The sequence below is a fragment of the Erpetoichthys calabaricus genome, chromosome 5, assembly GCF_900747795.2.
Source record: "Erpetoichthys calabaricus chromosome 5, fErpCal1.3, whole genome shotgun sequence".
Lineage (NCBI taxonomy): Eukaryota > Metazoa > Chordata > Cladistia > Polypteriformes > Polypteridae > Erpetoichthys > Erpetoichthys calabaricus.
The window spans coordinates 62,575,365-62,594,340 of NC_041398.2; the positions used below are offsets into that span (position 1 = coordinate 62,575,365).

An 18,976-nucleotide genomic window follows, 5' to 3' on the forward strand; every position below is an offset into this window, starting at 1 on the left:
AAAGTAATAACAGGGATTCACTGTACTAAGTCCTGTCATAATTTAAAAAAAAAGTATAAACTGACATCCCATGTTGAGTTTTGTTCTGGAATCATTGATTGATTTTTTGCTTCCTTGCTTTTGAATAAATAAACTAAAATTGTAACTACACAAATCTTATATCTGATATAGCAGTTTTAATTCATGCAGTTAACTGGGACATGATTACCCAAAGAGTGCAGCAGAATTAAGTTTAGTATCACACTTGTTTGCATATGACCCTGGCAATCTGAGGGGTTCAAGTTCAGCTTGTTAATTATCTCTACTTTTTAAGTAATGATGAAAAATGAATATCTGGCTGTGTTTTTTTTCAGAGTTTCTCTCCAAAACATCTAAAACTAAAGAAAGTGAAGTCAATTTAATAAACAAATGAATCCCATGAAACTTGGTTCATCGACCACACAGTTGAGTAGATTATTGGCAAAATGTTCCCTTCCCAGATGTGACTTAATTGTCAAGAAATAAATGTCAGGATTAAATCAAGTACTTTATTTGCAACAGTAGGACAAACATAACTTGCTTTTTATTTTACTACACATAGCATTTTGCTGTGTAACCTTTGCTTAATTTACTGACTATAATGATATTCTCTGCACTACAATAATTTGGTTTGTTATTTTAGGACAAGTTTTTTCAATAGTGTGACCACTGTGGCTGGTGATTTTCAATATTTCCCTCATTCTACTGTAATAAAAGGGCAGTTTGTACAGATGGTGGAGCACTACAAACCACAAGGAGCAATCATTGATAACAGGCTTCTGGAAGAAGGGGCAAAAACTGCTGTTCTTCGAGTGTAAACTCAATTGTTTTAAAGTTGACAAAACTATAATGATGCTCCTATTAAATCTATAGCCATATTTGATTTTATATAGAGGACTATCCAAACAATATTGTCATAAATGATATGAGAAGTGTGCTGAACGCTTTCCCAGCCAGCATACCATAATGGAAGGACAGTATGGAAGGAAGCATAACCCGACCGGGATGGAAATGAAGCAACATTTCTTACAAAGGGATAAATTAATGGATAAGGTGGAGGAGTTGGTGCATCCAGGGCAGTTCCTCCCCCAGTATGATAGATGGCAGTGTTCCACTAGTGTGAACCCAGTAAGGACAGCTGCAGGGATTGATGGAAGTAGCAGTCATGAGGGACAACCTGTCAGGGTTCTTGGGTGCCTTCAGAGGCTACTGCAGGGAGGACTCCCTGCTTCAGGAGACTTCCATCTGACCTGGAAGTGCTTCCATTGGGCTATGCCCCTGTATTCCCGGGTCTGATATATAAGAGAACTGTCAAGAGTCTTGAAGCAGAAGGCACTGCTCACCCAGAGGAGGAAAAGGTAATTTATTGAAGGATTGTGAAATTGCTCTTGAAAAAATGTATTTTATGCAATAAAAACCTGGGGCTCTATAGTGTGGTGTGTCTGGGGTTTTGGGGCACCGTGGCACCCCCTGTCTTTTATAATAAGCATTGAAATTATTGATTTACAGCAGACCTCTCTCACATACAAAGAAGGCCAACTTGATACTGTCAGAAAATCACCTTCCTCTGTTTCCTAAACCCCCATCACACTGCACTGAAGTTTCCAGACATATTTTAGTGAATTATGGACAGTGGCAGTGCGTACCTGTGACTTCCAGAAGTGTAGTGTAATATACTCATTGACTCAGCTATGCAACAGAATCAGACACCATTCATCCATTATCCAACCCGCTATATCTTAACTACAGGGTCATGGGGGTCTGCTGGAGCCAATCCCAGCCAACACAGGGCGCAAGGCAGGAAACAAACCCCGGGCAGGGCGCCAGCCCACCGCAGGGCGCACACACACACACACACACACACACATACACACACACACACATACACACACACACACACACACACACACACACCAAGCACACACTAGGGACAATTGAGAATCGCCAATGCACCTGTACTGCATGTCTTTGGACTGTGGGAGGAAACTGGAGTACCCGGTGGAAACCCACGCAGACACGGGGAGAACATGCAAACTCCACGCAGGGAGGACCCGGGAAGCGAACCCAGGTCTCCTAACTGCGAGGCAGCAGCTCTACTGCCGACACCATTCATTTTGTCAAAAATTATACTGGTGTGCTGTTGTGACAGTTGACAAGCAACTGGAAGTACAATGCACACAATGTCCACAAAACTGACTAACAAAAACGTAGAACTCAGAAGAGCAATGGTACCCTCAAGAAACAAAGGGTGTTTCTGGGCTGTGCAAATGCAGGACAGGCTTGTGGAACTCTGCAGCCAGCACAGATGTCTATTTGATGTCTCATACTTATGTCTGTTTTGCTCCACATTGATGGGCTGTCAAAATATGATGTTCTTGTGAGAAATCAAGAGGGAGAACCCATGTAGTTGTGTAAAATTACTTCCTCGAAGCAAAGAGATCCATCAACCGCAGTCACTGAGTGTGACATGCTTTCCAACTTGAAGTTATGTAGTGTGACACTGACCTAAGTTTCATTTCTTGCCAGATTTAAGATCCCATGGGTCAAGAACAATATATTTAAGAATTGTTTTATCCCCAGAGCTAAAAGTATTTGAAATTCTAATAATTGTAGGGATCCTGCTGAATTCTGAATTATTATAATGAACAGAATATACTTCAGTTATCTTTCTGGGAAGTTTACTTCTAGCCTTCAAATGCAAACTAAATCCTAGTTTTTCCTATAAAATAATCATTATTTATTGTTTCTTCCATTTACTTTAATCACTCTTCTCTGAGATAATTGGCATTTAGGCAACTAAAATATATTTTCTATGTTTCATTTCTTACTGCACTGTAATGTAAATTATCTTGTGAAGCAGCCTGTACACATAATAGACAATAAGACCTGATTAAAGCAATACAATCCCCTTATGGTCAAAAATAGCCGCTGATACAAGAAGCAAAAGCTTTAATGGACTATCTGATGACAGGTTTTTTGTTTTTTTTTCTGAATAATGCCACCAAAGTGCTTACCTTTCTTTTCTTTGACCTGCCTTCAGCTTGGAGAGTTCTAGTGCACTGATCCACACATTCAGAAAAGCTTAAATTGCTGTGGTCAGATGTGTAATCCAGGTCAGCAAGTTGAGCCAAGGACAAAATGTAGTTACATGCTATCCTCAGGATGGCCAGTTTAGACAGTTTCTGCCCATATGAATAACAAGGTACCTAAAAGGGACAAAATCAAAATTTAGTGATCTAGGGACTGAATTAAACCTTTATTAATTTTAGCTGATGCCTTTTGGCTGAGCACACATATTGAAAATGCCTGCTTTGCTGCCAATGTGGAGTTAGTAAAAGCCAACACAGAACTAAAAAGAAAGCATTCTGTGCTTTATGTGTACATCCCTTGTATACATCCTTTCTTGTTTCTCCCAAGAAGCCATAATACATAAGAAGTAAAACCTTTCCAGAAATCACAGCTGCTTACAACCGTCTCAGCAGAGCCTTGCCATCAAGTTATGTCTTTGGGTTACACTGCAAAGACATCTGGGATTGTGGCTTCATTTTGTAGGTCATTAAAACATAATAATTGGGTTATGGTCAACAAAATGGAATAAGGCTATGCTGGAATATGTAACAGCTCAAACAGTTCATCTACAAAGCTAGTCTTGACTGGACTGATTTCTTTACCATTGATTGCTTTAAGATTTGGGAAAAAAATATATATAAATATGAGTGAACTATATTCTTTCCAGAGAGCATCTTTTACCGCTTCTTATGTGAATCTTTATTTTTTTATATATTCAATCCAGATAAAATGTAATATGAGTCTACAGAAATGAAAAAGCTTGAAAAAATGTTTCGAAGTAATGCTCTTGTTTTTTCAGTTCATTTTGAACATACAAGCACAAATTGATCAACTGTATAAATGAGTACAGTCTAGTGCTTAAGAAGCCGTCAATGGCTGACTGTGTGCATTTGTCCATTCTAGTTAACTTTCCTGTACTCCAATTGGAAAAATGTACGTGTAAACAATTAAAGCACAGCATCATACCTATGAACCACCTCAGGCTGGAATTCAGTGAAGGAAGACCCTATATAAAATGAACAGTGTTCTTTGTCTTGCCACAGTCACTTGGTATGCATAGTGGCATGGAGCAGTCTTTTTGTCATTTTGCTTTCTGTACGGCCATATATTCCCTATTTTACTTATTCATTTTATTTTGATTGAAAAGTGATGAATTCTAAACCAACAGCATCAGATGCCAAATAGGAATCAACCCCAGACAGGGCACCAGTCACTGCAGGTGGGACTCAACCATTAACCACCAACCAGGCAAACTTATAGCATTCTATTAACATAGGCCTCACGTCCTCGGGATATGTGATGAAAACCAAAGTCCCTGGATTGGAGAAGACATGCCTGGTTTGCGATGGTCCTGTATTTACTAAGTGGTATAATCTGTTCTTGCATATTGTCTTGAGAGTTGTCACAGCGTTTTATGCCTGCATTTGGTGAGGAAACCTGTGTAAGAACAAAGTCGTTTCTACTATTGTATTGCATTTCTGAGGTGGCAATGATAGATGGCCTTCAAGCTGAGTGAAGATCATTATTTGTGTTCTGTTTTGTGTATTGTATTTACCCCATTTTTGACACTCATTGCATGCCCAGCCAACCTGAAAGGGGGTCTCTCTAAGAATTGCCTTTCCTGAGATTTCTCCCAACGAGTGCTTTCTTTTATTGTCTTCTTAGGAAGTCGAGGCTGGGAGGTTGTCAAATATATTGCCTGTTAACGCCCAATGAGGCATTCCTTTTCTGTCAAATTGTTGTTGTAGTTATCTCCTCCAGATAATAGTCAGGTCAGAATATTATCTCAGTCTCATGGAGCTGTAGGTAAACAGCACTAACTGCACTGCCTTTCTGCTCTGTTTTGATCAATAATAAAATGTTGTTTTGAAGATAATTTCAACACCATTTGAAGCAATGGTCATTATTGGCTGATATTATGATCTGGTAGATCAAACCCTAAATCTTCTTACCCTCCATCTGCTTTGTCTCTACAACGTCTGACAAATGAAGTACTTTGAGATGATGGTGACCAAGAATCATGTTGTTTAAAATAACTCTTGATTGATTTGTTCCTGCCAAGTAACTTGATACCCTTTATTTATTGACTTTTGCAAAATGATGATACCAGTTTCTGAGGCAAATGTAATGCTTAGTTAGCTATTTTAACGCACATTTTTAACTCTTTTCCTTTGCAATATAATAGACACTTGGAAGCTTACACATTCAAGGATAAAAGAAACAAGTATGAAAACTTGATCCTGTAGATAAGAAATAAAGAGGAAAAGAACATTCAGCTCATCAAAGCTCATTTTTCAGATACTAATTAGACATTTCCTGTTTTTGTTGAACAGGAGGGCTGTAGTACCCAGTTTCATGTGATCACAAAGGCAGCCATGTGATTATATTCTTTTAAGTGAAAAGGTGGAAAAGATGTTTGCTTTTTCCTCCTGTTCTGCATATTTCAAACTTTCACTCTGAAAAATGAACATTGACCGAATTTTTGCATCTTTTTTTACCTTTAAAATAGTAGTAAATGTCATGATGTAGCATTATAAATATATGGTATTAATGTGCCCGTGTACTGTATATATACATAGGAATATACATACAGTATGTTATACATTCACATTATTATTGTATATCTGGCTAACTTACAAGATCAGGATATGCTGCAACTATTTTTTTTTTTACATGGACCACAAGAAGATTCATCGGTGGTTTAAAGTCCAGTACCTTAGTCATTACACCATAAATATGGATTATTCAGTACATACTTATATAGAGTATACAGCATGCACATTATGAGAATTTGTTGTGGAAGGCTTGGTTGGAAAATGGATGTTTGTATCCATATACACTTTACCATTTACATTATTTTTTAAATTTGGAGCACTTAGTATTAAAACATATTTTTATATACAGGTTGCATAGTATTTTTTTTGTTTTGCTGGATTTTATTTTGTGTTTTAATTTAACTATGCTATATATGCAAACTAATATATTATTCTGGGCATGTAAAGGAGGGAACATGTGCTGATAGCGAGTTGCTGCACCCACTACACAATAAACCACCTGGACTGGGACCCGAGTGCAGTGGGTTACACCTCAGTGCCACACTGGAACAGTGAGGTTTGTTACCGTGGCTGGAAGGAGTACTGTATTAAAACAAATTCAGAAATTAGAGATAATTAGAGGATAATTAACGATTATGGTCTTGTTTCTTGAGGTTAAGGGTTGAACAGCTGCCCCAAAAGCACCATATAGACACCTCTTTTTGGGACGAGTTTAGCTCACATTTTTAGAAATGCTTCTCCTGCATCTCCTGGCAAGTCAACCTGGGCATGGTGTTTGAATGGATCCCGTTCAAGACCTCAGTGGAGGAGGCAACTATAAGGAACGGTGGATGAAAAATGTACAGTGCCAGCCACAACAGCAAATGTAGGACCTGTTGATGAAGACCAGTGTGATTGAAGCATCTATTCATTTACTGAATTTATGGTGTCTGTTCCTGTGATCAACTTAAGAGGCTGCTTTCTACACAGATCTAGCTGAAGGATCTCCACCTTTGATTGACAGGTACTAGTGCTGAGGAGGCAGTGGCAGAGGTTCAGGTGGGAACAACTTTGAGGCTGCCTCAGAGATATACTTAAGGAACAGTCAATGAGTCAGAAATGTTAACTACAGTGCCACCTAGGATGTTCCCACCGGAAGCGAGGAAATGCTGGCATCAACAAATGACATCATTATGAGGCACATAAAGCACTTTAAGGAATTCTCAAACTTAGTGACCATGTTTGCCTCTTTGGAGGCAAAGTAGAAGAATCTGATGGAACTGTAACCATTTCTGTGGCTGAGGCCAGTGTGGTGGCTGGGAAATTCAATGGTGGGGATCTTGGTTTGCAGGCTATTTCAAAAACTTGAGACAATGGGACCAATATCCCTAATTTATTAAATCTCTAAATATGGCCAAAAACTGGACCTCAGATCTAGGAGAAGTAATTTGGGTTCTGGAACAGTAACATAATTCTTTGTACTGATTGGCATGAATGTTTAATGGACTGCTTACATGTACCTGTATTTACAATTTCTGGAGAAAGCTTATAACTGAACATCCTGCAGAACAGAATATAAATAAGAATATAATGTTCTGTTCGCATAAAGGTTAAGATGTTGTATTGGAAAAAAAGGGGAACCAAACAGGAGCCCTGGAACATAACTGGTGCTTAGCAAGTCCCTCTTAAAGCCAGTGTTGGTAAACAGAGTCAGAGTCCACCACAGAGTGGTAGATTCAACAGTTTTCTCAGAAAGGAATAATCAAGGCGATTGCAGGTGACAGCAGAGTGTAACAAAGTACCCCTAACCATAACCGATAACTTTTGACGGGCACTTGATCATTTCAATAAGAAGAAATGCTCATAAATTCATTATAACCATGGCTTACATGAAGCACTTTGTCCATGTGGTCCTATTATTTTATCAGGTATTTCATGACCCTGTGCATTTAATGCCTGTGTTTTTTACCCTCTTGTGCCTTTTGTGTTAATTAAATAATTTGTTTAATATTTTGTACTACTACAGAAGCACTTGTTTTCATATCAATAGAGGTAAGTTTGCTCTGCCCCCATTGAGTGCTTCAGACACTTGAAGTTACAACGTCATATAAACAAGCCAACCACTCTGCTTGTTGAACTAGAATTAAGTTATTTCACATTAAAATGTAAAGCCTCTGATAGAAATTCCGGAGGAATTCTACTATGTGATATGCTCCTGGTGAGTATGTGTTTGTGCCTCCCACAATGGACTGGGATTTTAGAACTTCAGAACTTCTAGGCATGGCCATTTGGTTACCATTACTGGCTTACAGCACTAAAGTTCTTCCTTTCGAGGTTTGGCACAGGTGCTGTCTGTAGAATTTCTGTATATTCCACATCCCAAACATGTGCAGGTTACCTGGACTGACAATTTTAAACTGATTACTGTATATAGTATGATGTGCGGAGTCCAGGTTAAGGGGAGGATATGCCATATAGCAAGCTGGTTAGACCTCATCCACAGGTGTTCAGTTTTGGTTTCCATATTACTAAAAAAGACAACAGTGCTGGAGAAAGTCTAGAGGAGAGTGACTAAGCTGATTTCAGAACTAAGAGGTATGAGGTGTGAGGATAAATTGAAGGACCCAAACCGTTTTAGTTTAAGCAAGTTGTTGAACAAAGATGAAAGGAATCAGTACAGTGGATATCAGTTGTTTCCTTAAACTAAGTTCTTCAACATGAGCACACACATGGAAACTTGTAAAGGGTACATTTCGTAGAAACATTGAAAGGTTTTTCTTCACACAGACAGCCACAGACACATAGAATAAATTATCAAGTAGTGTAGTAGAGAGTAGGACTTTAGGGATCATCAAAAATCAGCTTGATAATATTATGCAAAAAATAGCTGAAAATAATTGACAAGCTATGTTGAACTGAATGATCAATTTTCTGTAAAATTGATCTAATATGTATGTGCGTGTGTGTTCTCCAAAGCTCCACCACCAAATGAATGTCTGAGCCTGCTTCGTTTTGGATCTTAGCACAGCAGCAATGGGTTCAAGGCAGGCCTGAACTATCTGTCTCTGGCCTGGACTAGGTCTGTCACTACACTGCTAAATATGTTTCTATCAACCAATACCTTTCATATTTTTTCATTAATATATATTTCTATGAATTTAATCCTACAATTCTTAGGATATATTTTATTGTAGTGGTGAACACCACCCTATCGCTTGCACAACAGCAAATAACACATGTCATTTGTCTCAATGTTTGTTTCAACACAGAATGGGATTCGTGCCATGACATCTTGTAGTCCAAGTTCAGTATCATATAGACTGGCATTCTGCTATTTACTGTTTGTTAACTATACTTAACTACGTAATATTTCAAATAATATTTCACTTTTAATTTAAGCTTACATCACATAACCTTTGGTTTGAACTTCTAATCATTTGACATTTTCAAAATATTCATTTACAAACTAGAACATTTCTCTGTGAAGTTCAAAAGTTTATTTATCAAGTGAGTGAATCAAGCCAGCTAATCTTGGTCCTAATGTATGGTTGAGGTTATTTCCAGAATACAACATTCATAATCTGAAGGCCTGAAGAAAATGTAATACAGTCGATTCCGCTTAATTGGGACACCGGTTAATTGGGGCAGCCGTTTATTTGGGCCAAATTGTAAAGAACAAATCCGGACAGAGTAATCGTACATGTTTTCTGTTCGGTTATTTGGGCCACCGTTCCGCTTATTCAGGACAGGAGTCACTGGCTGTTTTAAAGCCGAGATGGGTAAGATGAAAATGAAAGAGCTCAGTTCAAAGTAAATTTTCCAAGAATCGCACAAATTAAAGATAAGATAAGGAGTCCCGTTAAGCGAACCACTCGGGGATGCCCGCAAGGAGCAAGAGAAGGGTTGAGCCAGTGTTATCTTTAGGAGCTTCTTGGTCATTTGCTTCGGGAGCTCTGAAAGTCGTGTTTGAAACATGAAGTGGTGCTGAAGACATTTTGTGTGCTGAACTTCGACACCGCCTTTTTGGTAAGTGATAATAAGCAGCAATTTTTTACCACTTGGTTTAAATAGAGTCATGCAAATCGCCTGAAAAATTACGAATTCCATGACAGTTGATAGAATTCTTTTCTTATTTTCATTTATGATAGGGTGCCGCTGTTAGGATGCCACAGAAAGACCTAACGCTCTCGGATAAAATTGACTTGCTTGATAAAATCAAAAACCAAGCGCCTAACACAAGCACCCGTATGCTGGAGAAGATAACAGGCGTTCCGAAATCAACAATTTCGCGTGTTCTAAAGAATGAGCAGAAATTAAGAGGTGAATGGGCATTGCGAGAAAATACACAGGGAACATCCCGTAAACGGAAGCGTGAAGGCAAGGAACCGGAAGTTGAGGATGCTCTCAATCAGTGGTTCGCTAAAGTGACTACACGTGACGTAGCTGCACGAGGCGTGCATATCAGGGGGCCTATTCTGAAAGTGAAGGCAGAGGACTTAGCTAAAAAGTTGGGTCATGAAGAATTTAAGGCAACAGATGGATGGTTGTCTAGATGGAAATCTAGGCATGAAATTAAGTTCAAGAAACCAAATGGCGAAAAAGGCAGTGCTGATGCTGACTGCACTGAAAAGTAGAAGTCCAGTAAATTACCCGAGTTGCTTAAGCAGTTTTGTGCAGATGACATTTACAATGCCGATGAAACTGGCCTGTATTATCATGCAACACCTGAAGGTTCGCTGTGCTACAAACACAAAACGCTAGTGGGTTCCAAGAAAGAGATGGATCGCGTAACTGTGTTATGCTGTTCTAACATGTTAGGAAGTGATAAAAGGAAATTGTTACTTATTGGTTAAAAGCTTTAAGCCTCGATGCTTTAAGGGACTTAGAATGGACGGATTGCCAGTTCTGTACCATGCAAACAAAAATGCATGGATGACTTCTAAAATTTTTTCAAAGTGGTTGTCAGAATGGGATGTGGAATTGCAGCGCAAGTCAAAAAAAATTCTGTTGCTTCTTGATAATTGCGCTGCTCACCCTCACTTAGATTCTTTGAAAAACATTCAATTGGAATTTCTGCCTCCTAACACCACATCCATCCTGCAACCAATGGATATGGGAATCATAAAAAATTTGAAAACTTGTATCGAGGCAAATTGGTGAGCTACATTCTGGAAGCAATCGAAGAAAATCTGCTGCAAGAAAGTTCAAAAGCTACGGATGTTAGTGGAAAGATTAACATAGTGCAGGCAATATAATTTGTTGCTGACAGCTGGCGAGAAATAAGCCAGAGCTCTATCCAAAACTGTTTTGCCCATTGCGGTTGGAAGAACTCTGAGCAGTCGGAGACACGAACTGACAGCAACTATGTTGATGAAACGACTTTGCAGGTGCAAAGTGTGGAAAATTACGAGGAATTTATCAGCATTGATGACAACATCGAGTGTTACAACGAAAATGAAGATTGTGACGACGCGATCGTTGAGGAAATTGCTGCGAAACGCGAAGAGACAACAGATAACCAAGAATCTGATGAAGCTGATGCGCATGAAGAAATTGAGCAAGTGACACATCGGGATGCCAGGAAATTTATCGCTGGATTGTGATTGTATTTCATGCAGACAGTCAACGAGGGCAGTCCTTTATCTGCATTAGATGCATGCACTGATTTTGTGCAATGCCAGTCCATAAAGAGAACAAGACAAACAAAATCAAGGGCTTTCTTAATAAACAGGATTAACTATCAGTAACCACATGTATGAATCGATTTACTACCTTTCTCTTGTTATTTGGATAGAAGGGAATACTGTATTATAATGTTTGGATGACAAATTTGTCAAGTCGTTTTTAAAAGAATAAATGGCAATTTATGGTGTGCAACATATATTCAAACGTATGTAACGTCTTTCTATTACAAAATTTTACCTTTTTTTGCGAACTTCGCATAATTGGACCAGCAATTGTGGCAAAACGTCTCCATCCAGTTGTGTCCCGATTAAGCGGAATCGACTGTATTTGTTCCCTTTGTTTTTAATAAGAAATATTCCAATATTTATTATTAATTTTGCATTATGTGGCACAACGTGCTTTATCTAATTCAGTGTTGCAGGGCAAGGAAATATGGAAGCTTTGAGCCTATCATGGCAACACCAGGCCCAAGGTGGGCCCCATTCCACCACAGGGCCCATCCGTAACACACAGTAACACTCAAATTGACAAAGTCAGTTTAGGGTATTACTATATTTAAATTAGGCTGTAGTACCTGTAATATTTGATGTAAAAAAATAAAAAATAATACAGAAAAATCAACCAAGGATTTTTTTTTTATTTTTGTTTATGTAAGCTCAGCAAAATAATGAACAGGAGCTTTTTTTAATGGCTTTCTGCCACTATGAGCACAACTTTTTCCATTTAAATGTTAAAAGATTTACTGGCGCTGGATTCCTTCATTTCATCATTTTCGGACCTTCCTCTTGTAATGGGAACTAAAATATTTTAGAGTCCTTTTGGGAATGGCTTTTGGAATGATGGGTTATAGATAAGCCTCTTTTGGATGCATACCGAATCTTGACTGTATCATTCTTCATGCTGAACAGTTTTCCAGAGAACTTCCTTAAGGCTATTAAAATGTGGGTGGCCCACGTCCAAGAAGACACAGTTTGTATAACATTAGCTAATCCTTAACTTTATCAATAGGTAACACTATTTCTGTTTATAAAAAATGAATTCATCCTTCATAGGTAATATCCTTCCATACATCGATTTTATCAGTGGCTTATTCAATTCAGAGTTGCTATATACTGGTTCCTAACCTGAGTTAAGTTCATTATTAAATGTAATGAATAAGATGATGAATTAAAATGATCACAATAAATTCACCAGTTGTGTCAAACGTTTAACAAAAAAAAAAAAGAATTCTCTTGCCAATGGCAGTGAAGAACTTGACAAGAAACAGATAAGAACATTCCTACTGCATTTTGATATTAAATGCTGAGTGTAAAAAGAAGATAACTAATTCAATATGATATATCAGAGAAACTAACATATACATGTAAAAGTGTTGATTCTGTATCTACAAGACCACTGCTTCTATACTGTACATGCATTTCAAGCAGTTATTAAACTCAGACAGTTTTGCTGTCCTGCAGTCTCAGACATCTTCGACACCAACTTTGATTCCAGACCAGACTGCTTTCTATGTGACAATTGCAACGTTTTCCCTGAATTCATAAAGTTTTTATCCCACAGTACAAAAATATAATGCTCTCAGGTTGACCACTTATTTTAAGTTAAATTCATGGGAATGAATGCACGTGTGTGTGAGCCGGAGAGTGAGTGTGATGGGCTGGCATCCCTAACAGAGTTAGTTCCTGCCATGCAGTATTAGCTGCAAGGAATAAGAGTCTGCTTCCTACAACCAGTACTAGAAAAAGCAAGATTAACAAATATAAAAATGATTGCATCCCCAAAGTTAATAAATAATAATAAGAAAAGCTAAAGATTATGATAACTTAAAGTAAGAAAAATGTAAAGAATTATTATTATTATAAGAAGGCAATTAGCTGGAAATTGAAAGAGATTAAGTCAACTGTAAAAGATAAATGGTATGATGTGATTAATATTGTCTAAGGATGTTCCGAAAAATATGGGGGCCAATCAATTCTCTAATAATTGAAGAAAACAGAATAAATGCAAAATTGGAGTTTCTTGAGTGGAGCCTGTTCTCTCTCCTGCTGTTTGAATTGCTTTTCCCTATTTATTTTCCATAAATCCTCCAATATCCCAAACATGTATACTGTATGTGTTAAGTAATAAACTAAATTGGCCCTGCAGTTGTGAATGTGAGCATATGCACAAGTGTGCCCTGTGATGGACTGCACCCACTCTGGGGGTAATTGCCAATGCTGCTGAGACACTGAATGGACGCATGGTTTACATGTAATGACGCAGTGGTTAGTGAGACAGCACCGCTGACTGGATCTGATTCTCATGCTTGGACGTTGTCTGTGTGGAGTTTGTTCTCTCTGCATTTGAATGGGTTTTCCTCTCACATCCCCACATTTATCTAAGTTAGATTACTGATTTAAAATTGGTCCTTGGATTCACTAGTTCCTGACTTGTTCCCAGTCCTGCTGGGATAGGCTCCAGTTCTCTATAAGCCTTAAGCCTCAACTGGACTAAGTGGGTATATATATTGGTCGCACACATGTGCTTGGGAGGCACTCTAAAGGCTCAACTAAGGGTAAGATGCAGAGTCAGGGGTTGACAATGTGCACTAATGTCTCTTCTCCTTCTCCTACAGATCGCCAGAAGGGAAGCCCAGCTAAAACACTTCCAGCTCCTGCACTCCCTTCCTGACCACGCCTCCTTGCTGACCTCACTTCCTCCCCATCCCTCCTGAACCTGCTTCTTACTGCCCAGCACCTATAAAAGCCATCAATCTTATCTTACGAGTCAGTCCCGTTCTGGACTCCACACCAGCCATTACTCTGCCATTTTTTGAGAGACATAACTGCTGTTGACAATATACGGAGTGGATCCCCAAACTTTTTCCTGTTTGTCTATTTTCTTTCTATATATATATGTATATATATAGAAAGGGGGGGGGGGGGGTTTAGGGTGGCTGAACGCATGCAAGGAGAAGCGGTCGGATCATCTGCTGGCTTTCTGCTGCTGGCGAGCTGCGTGTTTTGCTTGTCGCTTGTCATTGTTTTAAGAGCTGGGAGCAAATTAAAGTGACTCATGTGGGACTTTAAATTGTCTTCCAAGAAGATCACATCTTGTCTCCCTAGTCTCCCTTCCCAAGATTTTTTTTATAATAGAGAGATAGAGAGATATACACATATAAAGGGTGAGTCAAAATTATGTTAACAGTAATGGTACTGCTATGTATACAATTGTATGCAATTTTTGTTGACAATTTATGTGCCACATATGGTACATGTGTTGAACATGGTAGCAAACAGGTTGAGACATTCCTGTAAATCATCTTGCACATATGAAGTATGTTTTGTGAATAAATTGTTTCCGCCATTCAAATGTTAACATAATTGACTCACCCTGTTTATACTGCATATATATCTCTATATACATTAAATCCAAAATCTGTCTGTCCACTTTTCATGAGACAACTATTTAATGGATTTAGATCAGGTGTTTTTCTATAATTTGCTTGAACATTCCAGTTGATTTTGCGACTTCTGTCATCGCTCTAAGTATCATAGTTCACTTACAAGAATGATAAATTTGTGCTAATCTGAGACAGAGGTTGTGGGCCGAGGGGGGAATAGTGTGCTGGGCAGGGCCCTCCTTACTCACGTGCCAGCCACCATTCTAATTGGTCTACGTCTGGCCACGTTTTGGAGCATAGCTTGCCTCCGCTTCGCTAGCGATACATGTTAGGTATATGTATGTGTGTGTGTGTGTGTGTATATATATATATATATATATATATATACTGTACTGTATATATGTATATATATATATATATGCACATACACATACACATAAATATACTGTATATATAAAGATAAAAAAGCGAATGTTTCATTACAAAGAGGTCATCAGTGAAGTTCACCAGGGGGTCTGTCCTGGGTCTATTTCTTTTTCTGACTTATTTTAATGACACAGATTTTGGTACAGCTAATAAACCTGTGAAATTTTCAGATTATATTAAAACCAGTGGAATCCCAGACACTGAGGAGGCAAAAACAGTTCAGAAAGATTTGATGAAGTTCAGAAGTGGGTGAACACTTGAAAAATGCAGTTTAATGTAGACAAGTGCAAAGTGTTACATGTGGGGAAAGGAACATCAATTATACATACAAGATGAGAGACACTGTCCTTACAGGAAGAAACAGCTGAAAAGGACCTGGGGGGTTTATGTTGACACATCATTTTCATTATCTAAACAATAAGCAGACGTGATTAAAAAGACAAATAAAATTTTGCATTATAACTGTTGAATATAAATCAAGGGATATTATGCTTAGACTATGTAATGCACTATGGAGACCACATCTGGAGTACTGTATGCCATCCTGGTCACCATGCTACAAAAAAGAAACAACAGCACTTGAGAGCAACCAGGTGCATTCCAGGATTTAAGGACATGTCCTACTCTGATGGACCCAGAGAATTAAACCTGTTTAGTCTTGAGCAGAGGAGACTGTGTGGGGACCTAATCCATGTCTCCAAAATCTTCAATGGCATTAAAAAGTATCTAGCAGAATTATTTCATCTTAACAGTGAATCCCTTACTTAAGGACACCAGTGCAAATTAAAGGGGAGTGCATTTACAATTGAAGTCAGGAAGCATTTCTCTACTCAGAGAGCTATGAGAATCTGAAACAAATTACTGAGAAAACAGAAAACTTTGACAAATTTGAAGAAGTATTTGGATGAAATATTGGGACAGCTTAGCTATAAGGTAAAGAAATGAGCCTGGTGCATGGGATGTTCCCCTCTCGTTTGTCAAATTTCTTATGTTCATGTATGTGTGTAGAACATTAACATCACATACATACACATATACTGTCGACACTGTTCTCCTAGCATTTAGCCGAAAACAGTTCAAATATATAATTGAAAAAGGTTGGGGACTCCTGATCTAAACTATATAATCACACCAGCCGTCAGCTCTCCCCTGAACTGTGACAGCTGTTCTTCTCTCATGGCAGTTAAACACTGTGTGTTTTGTTAAGTAAGCAGTCCGGGTCGCCGGCCACCCTCCCTTGGCTGAGAGGTGACACACTCCCGTATCATGTTACATGCATGCCGCCGGTGGTGGTACCTGTTTCCTTAGCGCCTCGAAAGCCGCACTGATGGTGTGCACCCTGGTCCTCTCACGAGCGTTAGCTAGCAGCCTTCTAGTCTGCTGGACTGCTTTGATCTCGCCCACATTTTCCCCGAGTCTTTTCCGCGGCGATGCGGCGGAGTCCCCTAAGCTGCTGCTGCCGCTGCTGATGTAGGATGCCTGCGGAGGAGACATGAACGCATCTTCTGGCGGGCGTGAGCAGAGTCCAATGCGGGAACGCAAGTTCGACTCCGATATAACAGACTGTTGTTGCTCCCCAAAACACACGACTTGCGCCGATCTGCCTGGCTTGTCAGCTGGGGCTGACGGAGACGTTAGCGATGTGGACACTGACTGCAACGTAGCGCTCCTCACGTGAAGCGTGCGTCTCCTGATGTCCATTGTGGAATCGGCAGCAGCGGTTCTGTCCAACGTCCCATCGTCATTCAAAGTCCGAGCGGTCCTCTCTGTCACGACGCTCAATAAGCGCTCCTGGAAGTCGGCGTCCTCCTTGAAAGTCTTGACGCTGTTGGGTGGCCGCAGCGCATCTTTGCTTTTCCTTTTCAGTCTCTTTATGCTGCTGATCTCGGTCTCGCAAAAGTTTTTCCAGCCTCCCTCCAGGGCAGTTTGCGGATTCCTCATGTTTTAGTGATGCGCGCTTGTTGTGAATCGGGAAGGTCGCGTCTGATTCCTGCCTCCCGAATTGCAGCTCCTCTCAAGCCAGGTATCCGAGCCTGCACTGAGAAGTTCTATTGCCTGAGAAACAAGCAGGGCGCGAAGGCTTGTGTGTGGCTCGCATGTGCTCAGACTGTCATCTGAAATCCGTGCCGCATTGCCAGCATTTTTGTGAATGTGCGCGGAGATCCATCTGTGTTTGCTTAGCCTCAGCTTACACAGAAGCCCCTGTTGGTGAGATCAGTCAACACGCCGCCTGCTACGGTGAGAGTGCCTCCAGCAGTCACAAGACTTCGCGGCTACTAGAGGGACAGCGCAGAGTGAGGCATTTAAAGAAGTTGAGTACACCCTCCGCTGCCCCTTGCGTCATCTCAAGCGGAGAGACAGAGGGGGCATTCAGCGGCTGTTTGTGCACATGAAAGAAATGAAAGTGTAAATATTAGCAAACGAACAGTCGATGCGACGGCAAGAGTTTCGATCTGGTCTGGCATTTTCTAGCACTTTTATGGTGGGTCTCGTTGTCTTGTTTACCCATTAGCCTACATGGGACTTTTAATTGTCTGATTAAGAGTCATGAGTGTGATGCCACGTTAGTCTGAAGTTGATCAAAGTCACTATAAAACAGAGATGTTTTGTCATGAAAATTCTGTTGGGGCCATGGAAGAATTTATGACTAATTTCCGTGCACTGTTTGCGTCAATCAATGATTGGGATGCTGGTGCTTGGTCTGTCTTGCTTGGTATCAGATTTGTGAAACCCTCTGAGATTGTCATCATCTGACATAATTCAGGAATATTGATTTAAACGTTAGACTATGAACCATCCCTTGCACCAAGGATATATTGTAACAACCCAGGGGCAGGCAATAAGCAAAGGAATGGACCGTGCACTCTTGACAACATTTGTGGTAAGTAGCCCCTATTTGAGTGCTGGTTATTCTATGGATGACACCACCATCTGCTTCCTTGTCTGCTCTTCAATGCCATTCAGAAGTTTTGCAGCACCACACACTCCCCTCTGCTCATTCATGCCATCTGTTCCACCCCACATTGCTAACTTGTGGTCAGTGGCAATACCATCTGCCACATTTGCCCCAGCCAATCTAAGCCAGGGCACTTCATGATGCTGACTGGCAGCCATGCACCAAGACCAATAGTGTCTAACAGTACAGACGTGGTTGCCTTCTATCCATCTCAAGCCACATGACTCAGGCTAGATTTTTACTTGACTATCCTAGCAGGCTTCACCACTTTCTGACACCTGAATCTTATTTCTCCCTCAGGTCCAGCCCTCAGATGTTACAAAATGGATATGAACTGACTGCTTACATTAAAACAGCAGAACCTCAAGTTTAGAACTAAATGTCATTGAGGTGAAAATGGACAAACCACAGTAATACAGAAAGAACACTCAAACAACAAACACTGTCCAGCATGAACACAAGACCTTGGGTGTTTGTTGGATAGCACAAGGCAACCAAAAGTTTGAAAAGACTCTTTTCTATATATATGCTCTTTCCACAGCAGGACTCTGTGCTTCCCTGAAACAGGTCCATCCCACTACTGTCTCAATCTTCCCCAAGTAAAAAGAGCTCAAGTAAAACTTCCTTGGTGGCTTTTTCAAATTTACCATTGTTAGATCATCCTCTTCCTCAGCAGTGGGTGAAAATCAAGATACTGTCAGCCCTACTTTGAGCCATTTAATGTTTTATGCTAAGTACATTCCTCATATTGATCTGCTTTCTGGCTTTTTCAGATTACTGTTGTCGTCTTTAAGGGCTAGTCTTTTTGAACCTTTTTGCTGGCTTGAGCTGCATGACTAAAAAATAAAGGTGGTCCTCATTTTAATGCAGAGAATAAGGGACCCTAGCTTTCAAGCTGCATCTCTC

General features: G+C 39.8%; 1 protein-coding gene across 1 annotated transcript in view; it reads right to left on the minus strand.

Moving 5' to 3' along the window:
* atoh8 (atonal bHLH transcription factor 8) overlaps positions 1-17,408 on the minus strand; it is a 40,204-nt gene extending 22,796 nt beyond the window's left edge. Inside the window, exons 1-2 of the mRNA XM_028801582.2 lie at positions 16,411-17,408; positions 3,033-3,224 (exon numbers count right to left, since the gene is read on the minus strand). Coding sequence (XP_028657415.1) covers positions 3,033-3,224; positions 16,411-17,055 — 837 coding nt within the window. The 5' untranslated portion in view covers positions 17,056-17,408. The remainder of the gene's footprint in view (positions 1-3,032; positions 3,225-16,410) is intronic.
* Between the last annotated feature and the right edge of the window lie 1,568 nt (positions 17,409-18,976).